Source organism: Primulina eburnea, chromosome 14 (genome assembly GCF_022965805.1).
Source record: "Primulina eburnea isolate SZY01 chromosome 14, ASM2296580v1, whole genome shotgun sequence".
NCBI classification, from domain to species: Eukaryota; Viridiplantae; Streptophyta; class Magnoliopsida; order Lamiales; family Gesneriaceae; genus Primulina; species Primulina eburnea.
This window is the reverse complement of record NC_133114.1, coordinates 23,486,523-23,493,664: the sequence shown is the minus strand read 5'-3', so window position 1 is coordinate 23,493,664 and position 7,142 is coordinate 23,486,523. Positions and strand designations below refer to the sequence as shown.

At 34.5% G+C, this 7,142-nt stretch overlaps 1 protein-coding gene across 1 annotated transcript; it reads right to left on the bottom strand.

Annotated features, from left to right (window-relative positions):
- Positions 1 to 265: 265 nt before the first annotated feature.
- LOC140811731 (uncharacterized) lies at positions 266 to 4,809 on the bottom strand. Its single transcript, XM_073169787.1, has 9 exons — positions 4,335 to 4,809; positions 2,941 to 3,092; positions 2,631 to 2,726; positions 2,426 to 2,488; positions 2,233 to 2,301; positions 2,046 to 2,148; positions 1,884 to 1,955; positions 1,136 to 1,224; positions 266 to 645 (listed from the first exon to the last, which is right to left on the bottom strand). The coding sequence occupies exons 1-9, from the start codon at positions 4,648 to 4,650 to the stop codon at positions 496 to 498; spliced, it is 1,110 nt and encodes a 369-aa protein (XP_073025888.1). The 5' UTR covers positions 4,651 to 4,809; the 3' UTR covers positions 266 to 495.
- Positions 4,810 to 7,142: the final 2,333 nt, after the last annotated feature.

Sequence of the window (7,142 nt, the reverse complement as noted above, 5' to 3'; positions counted from 1 at the left end):
GTACAGAATCTCAGTAGTGTATGATAGTGAATGTTGGTCTGCTAATGCTGGATACTTACCTCTTTCTTTTCTTTTTTAGATTTGATTAGATCTGTCATCTGTATATGCATATGGTACTAAAATATTTAATTGCACAATTAAAACTTGGACAAAAATAAAAACATTTCATACATAATTTCCTGCTCCAACACTTCAGACCACGATTGCAACCAGAAATTTTGATGAGGACTCATTAAATGCAATAGTCACCTCAAAAGTTGTCAAGTTTAGTAAAAATTCTGAAGTAAATAAACGCAACAAACGTTTCCCATTTCTCCAATGTACAATATAAAGCAAGAAATTATCTGCACACTATTTCTCACAAGCCACTATACTTCGTACCTCTATAACCAGCTATTCTTGTTCTGTTTATACATAAACTCTGCAATACCTGCCTGTACTTCCATTAAATTCTCAACCATCAAAATATCAACTCCTCGAGTTTCTTGGACTTCATTATTTCCTTGAAATTTTACCTTCCAATTTAAGTTTTTTCACTCGTTGTCGTAGTCGTCGTTGATGGTCATTAATCTTCCAAAGACCGTGTCCCAGAATGACAGAAGAGTAGATGCCATGGGTAATAATAGGCGCAAGAATATTGTCTGTCTGCAATGTACATGTAAACAAGAAAACAGATTAGAACCATCCACCTGGTATCTCGTAAACCATTTCTACATAATGTTTGATCTATTATTGTTAGAGCCATGAGAAACCGAAAAACAAGACCACTGTGAAGTTTACATAATCTAACCATCAATGGACAAATTAAACATCATATTTCACTTCGTAGAAGATTCTGTTTTGTTGGTTGTTGCAAAATATTTGTCGCACAAAAATGGGTTTAATCTTCGCATTATTGTCCGTCCTAAATGTACGAGACTTGGTGATACCCAACACATGTACTGATCACTTTCCCAACACATGTACTGATCACTTTTGGACTATGGTAGACCTAAATGAGACTTATGTCAGTCACACTTACTTTATCTAATGCACCGATGTGCATCGCATGGGCACAGAAAATCTCATTCGTTAGCCCCTGATTACGTTACTACTTACCTACAGGAGTAAAAAGAACTGCATGGACTTGACTTACCTGAATCCATTCAAATCCAAGATAAAGGGCCAAAAACGCCTCAAGTAATGGGGAGTATATCTTTTTCATTTGCCTCCTCTCATACCAGGCTGTAAGATTAAGTGTTATACAATGTAAGCACAGATAATCTTAACACAAACTTGCATCCAGAAAATTTGCAAGCGGTATAATGAAAAGATATTCACGAGTCACTAGCACAGATGAGTTAAGACATTAGGAATGCACTCAAAAAATTAGGTGAAAGGGTGTGGATTGTCAACTTTTAGAGGATAAATAAGCCGGATTTACAATGACTTGCAGATATACATGTTCTGAGAAATCGGGTCTGGATCTTTCTTTTCAACTCAGACTTTCAACATGAAATGCTAATGTTTCTCAACAAAATTATAATCATGAATTTCTTAACTAGTGGATTGAAATCCTTTACTTTCCATAAGTGCCCAAGTGTATACAGTAGTTCATTAAGTTTCACTCCTTAGGCATAGTGGAGTAAACTACATGCATTGCTAACATTCCTCGATTTCAAAATGATACTTCATTTCCTATAATATTCATTGGGTTAAACAACACATCATAAGCATACCATAGTTTTCAAGTCAGAAGCAAGAATATCTCATACAAGAAAGTGATAAAATCAAAAAATTTGTGGTAGAGTTCTGAAGCCAGGTAATACGAGTAAATGAACAATATGACCAGAGTTACTTCCAACAGTAGACAACAGGAAAAGCTATATCTGAGAGAGACCAACCTGCAAATAGCTTTCTCAGATCTTCACGACCAGAGCGTGACTTTAGAACTGGTGCAACTACATAGGTGGGGTCTGAATGTGCACAAAAAAAATTCTCGAATTTCAGATAATACAGTTACAGGTATATGCAATCAAGTCAACGTGAGAACTGATACAACGTACCTTTGGGAGAAGCAGCCAAGTAATAGAGTGAACCAATAAGAGCAGCTGTGATAACAGCAGCATATGCCTGCGCAAATGGGACGAATGGAGGCAACACACCAGCCTGAATTTCAATATGGACTGTTAGAATCAGATATGGAATTATTTAACCTTTTATTGTTTTAAGGGGTGATTTTAGCTATTTTACCAAAAGTGTCATTCCTCGAGCATCAGCAAACAAATTGCTTCCTCTAAGAAATATTTCTGCTAGTGCTCCCTGAAATAAGCGACGTAAAACAAAAAAACCATCAAGGAACAATATCTTCTTACACTAGAAAGCAGTCAATCATTAAAAATATCTATTTACTTCCCCTTGAATATTTCAGAATATGGAGATCGACCTGAACAGCAGCACGGTAGAAAAGTTCCTCCCCAACAGAGCTTGCAGCAACTATGAGCATAAACTGAAAGAAGGGGGAGAACGAATCAGGGATACAACCAATTTTACTTGTGTAAACACATAAAAAAAATCATGGCCCTGGTCCAATATCTAGAAATAATCGATCCTGTTGTATAAAAAAAGACCAACTTAGTCGGAGCTTTTACCTGCCATGCTGACATTCCATAAAAAAAACTCCGCAACTCCTCATCCTCAACATCCCTGATTGCACGAGCATGAGGAGATAGCTTCACAACTTCATCCTGTAATCATGAGAGTATGCTTTTTACCATCCAATTAAGACTAGATTTGTGAGATTTCATATATGAGTTGATTCTCAAACAATCATCAGCCTTTAGGTTGGAATGGTTTTGAATTTGATATCTAAAGCTTTTATATGATGTTCTGGGTCTGGAAATGGAAAAACATATTGTAACACAACAAGAAAGTTGATTTTGAAGAAAAACTTTTTCATACATCTAGTATGAAGAGAAGGGCCATAATCGGTGGAGCTGCATATCCCAGCCCTTGAACGATTGCATTTAACGAGAGATCAAATCCTCCCATGCAATCAATACCAGAAAGGGAGCATATAAATCTTCCCGCCACTGCCATTGCACCATATATACCTAAGTCCCAAAAAGTAAGTGAAAGTTATATCAGAGAGCGTTCTCCATGATTCAGTTACGTACTCAAATTATCACAGACTACTCACAGGAAAGAACAAAATCAAATTATGAATGATTGAAGTGCACAAACAAATAAGTATATTCAAGAAAAAGTAATAAATAGCAAGAGATGCAACATGTGCTGCTATAAGGGGAACTATTCTAACGAGAATTACACGGCCAGACACCGATGTGAGATGTTTCGATGGATCACGAGTCCCATTTAGGGCTCACATTCTGATAATTAATGTGTCTGGTGTATATGATAGATGAATCATACCACGACCTTAACATGGAAATAATGATTTTTCACATCTATAAAACTAATCTTCACCATCAGATCTTGTGTCCACTTTGTAGTGAAGAAATAAATGGATTCTCACTTAAATTGAACTCAATGTAGTGGAAGCGACATTCAACTCAAGGCATGAATCAGTTTGCAGGTGAGTTAAAAACGAGTATGTCGACACCAATATAAGCTCAACCGAACCTATTGGAATAAAAATCTCAAAGACGATCACAAAATTGCAAATTAACTAGTTTTGCATGAAAAAAAAAACAGTTCTCTTCCAATCTAAACCTCAATATCTAGGATAAGCCTCACTATACAGTAGACATAATACATCGTAGCGCCTTTATACTATGTGTTTTTCTTGTAACGAAGAATCATAGGCTTTCATAAAGAATTGAACATCCGTTGTTATGCCCAAGTTTAGATCTAAAAACAACGATGCAACTCAAATCTTGTTAAAGAGAACAAATAGTCCACATTTAACTTTATTATCATAAATATCCTACAAATCGGAACCATTAATTTTTGCATCGAACTACTATCATTGAACAAAAATCTAAAGATTATAACAATGGCAATATCAAGATAGCTACACATAGTAGCGACGATAGCGGACCCATGACTTGGCTCTTGGAATAAATTTAGCACCGAACATCTTTTGTCCTATGATAATCTGTATATTCCATCATTTTAGTTACTAGACAATCAAAATCTCAACGTTCTAATAATTTTTTTTTAATTTACTCATAAAAACTCAATAATCATCATTAATCAGATAATCAGAAATAATTTTCCATTTCTAAAATGGAAATAAACTTCCATTTAATGAAGGGAACCCCGCATGTAAACTTCTTGATCTAATTTCAGCAACCCATTAAAGAGATTAGACAAATAAAGCAAAAAAGACTCACCGACTCCATAACCCAGTCTAACAATAGCTCCAATCTTTTCCCAGACAGGAAATTCCGCATCGTTGAAGCTCTGATTCAACGTGCTCACCTCCATAGCAGGAACCCTGTTGAACCCCCCCGCACTACTCTTTCCTTCTCTACCCTCCACCGCCTCCCCACCTCCGCCATTGGTTTCCGCCCGCACCACCGTATAACCACTCGCCGTTCTCTTCTTCAGCACTTGGACGTGCACAAAATGACCCAAACCACCAGCAAAACCACAATACGAAACCTCCCTGGTCAGCTTCGGAGTCCGCGAGACGAACGAGATCTCCATGAAACTCAGCGGTTCGGACCCGACAATAAGATATCGGTATCAGGGCTGTGTAAAACGGTGTCGAAGGGCATGGTTTTTGTGGATTAGGCAATTATGGCCGTTGGTTTTGATTGAAATTTGGTTGTTTTTGTATGGCGCCACATCAAGGTCAAAGGTGGGTCTCCCATGGTGGATTTGTACACACAGAAATGATGATATTTTGAGGGGATATCCCTACGACCAATCACCTTCTTCTTCCGAGATAATACATCATATTGCCAAGATAAAATAAAAATTGAGTCTTTTGAATTTTTCAAACAATCCATTGGATCATTCCATCAAATCCAATTTGTAAAATTGAATAAATCATACAAATGTATATTTTTTTTTTTCAAAATCGAATAAACCGAACAGAACTATTAAAAAAACAATTATTTCGCTATTAAAAAAACAATTATTTCGATAAATAATAATCGAGTTAATCGATTTTTTTTATAAAAAAAAATAAGAAAAATTGGACTAGAATAATCTTGATATAGCCTAGGAAGGGAATGTTACATTGAACCTTTACTATATTGATGCCAATTATTAGAGAAAATGTAGAGTAGGACAAATTCTATTAGAACTCAATTCCAATTGAATAAAATAGCCACATGTATACATACTACTAGTGGCTCATTTGTACATTTTGTACCGTGGGCTTGTACAATTGAAATAATTATTTAAATAGGATAAATTTTACTATTTTCAAATTAATGTTTTTTTTATTAGGAGTTATATGGTCATCTAATTTATTTTTTTTACTAAAATGTTAATTAAATAAAATATTAGTATTTTTGTATTTTATAGGGGTATTTTTGGCACTTAAAAATGTTACACCAAGACAATAAAAAGTAGTTAGGTTAAGACTCTCATCCTTTATAATATAGTATAGTCTCATATAATATAAATATATACTAGTGGGAAGCAACCACAAAATTTGCGAATTTCATATATCAATTTATGATCTCGAGTAGGCATTGAGAAGTTGAAACCTTATATTCGATAATCCTATCAGATATTTTGATTTTGTTAAGAATTTTGAAGAACCGTGTTTGTACAATAAAGTTAGTGGGATGGTTGTGACATTCCTATCATTTTATGGTATTAATATCTTGCTAACTGGAATGATGTAAGATTATTGCCACTAAAATATGAGAAGAGAGTACATTATCCTTGAACATATACGGCTGAAGCATCGTTATATTAAGAATGAAGATCTATAGGGATAGACCGAAGAGGATGCTAAGGTTCACCCAAGACACTTATATCGATACCATACTAAAAGATTTTCTATAGTGAAATCTAAGAGTGGATATCTACCAATATATCATGATGTGACTCTATCCAAGTCTATATGACATAAGACTTATGAAGAGAAAAAATCATGACCCGCATTCCTCACGCATCAGCCATTGATAGTATAATATATAATATGATATCTTCATGATCTAATATAGTTTTTAGACTGAGTGTTACTAGTAAATATCAATCGAACCCCAATCCATTGGATTGGAAAGCCTTGGAAAATATTCTTTAAGTACTTGAGAATGACTTGGAATTTGCTCATGGTCCATAGAGGTGGATAATTAAAACTGGAAGCCTAGACTAATTCTAGCTTTCAATCAAACATAGATGATTCAAAATCAACATCTGAATTTGTATTCATGCTCAATGGTGATGCTGTATATTGGAAAAGTTCCAAACGAAACATCATTGTAGATTCTAGCACTGAGTCCGAATACATTGTTATATCAGTTGCAACAAAGAGACAGTTTGGATGAGGAATTTTATCCAAGAGTTGGACGTCATTCTAATAAGAGTTTATCCAGTCCCCGTGTACTGCGAAAACACTTGTGTCGTTGCACAAGCGAATGAACATATCTCTTATCACCAATCCAAACATATAATAAGGAATTTTCACATCATTCGTGAAACGACCTCGACTTTTTTTTTTTTGTAATCATAAATCATAAACTCGAAAATACTAAATAAAATAGCTTACCATTTCTAAAAATCATAATAAATTAACATATGAAATCTCAAGTGTATAAAATAAATCCTAAATCATCGACTAACCAAAACTTCCTGAATTGATCTTTAAAAAGATAAACAAACAATAAAAATAAAACATAAAAATATCTCTAATAAAATCATGAACATAAATCTTTAAATCATTAATCTAACAAGCTAATGCGGAAACATAAAAGCTCTCGGGTGTGTACTGTTGTACTCGATCCACTCAATCGTCGGCGCCTCTCATAAATCACCAAATCCTGCATCATACAAATCTAGTGAGTCTAAAGACTCATCACGTTCTAAACATGAATAGCAAATAATCCATATACAATCACATGCATTAAAATCATACTTTTATTTAAAATAACTTTTGAACATAAAGAAATAATTTAAAATTATTTAAGCATAATTAAATCATAAATCGTAAAATCATTTTAAAATACCTTTTGAGCGAA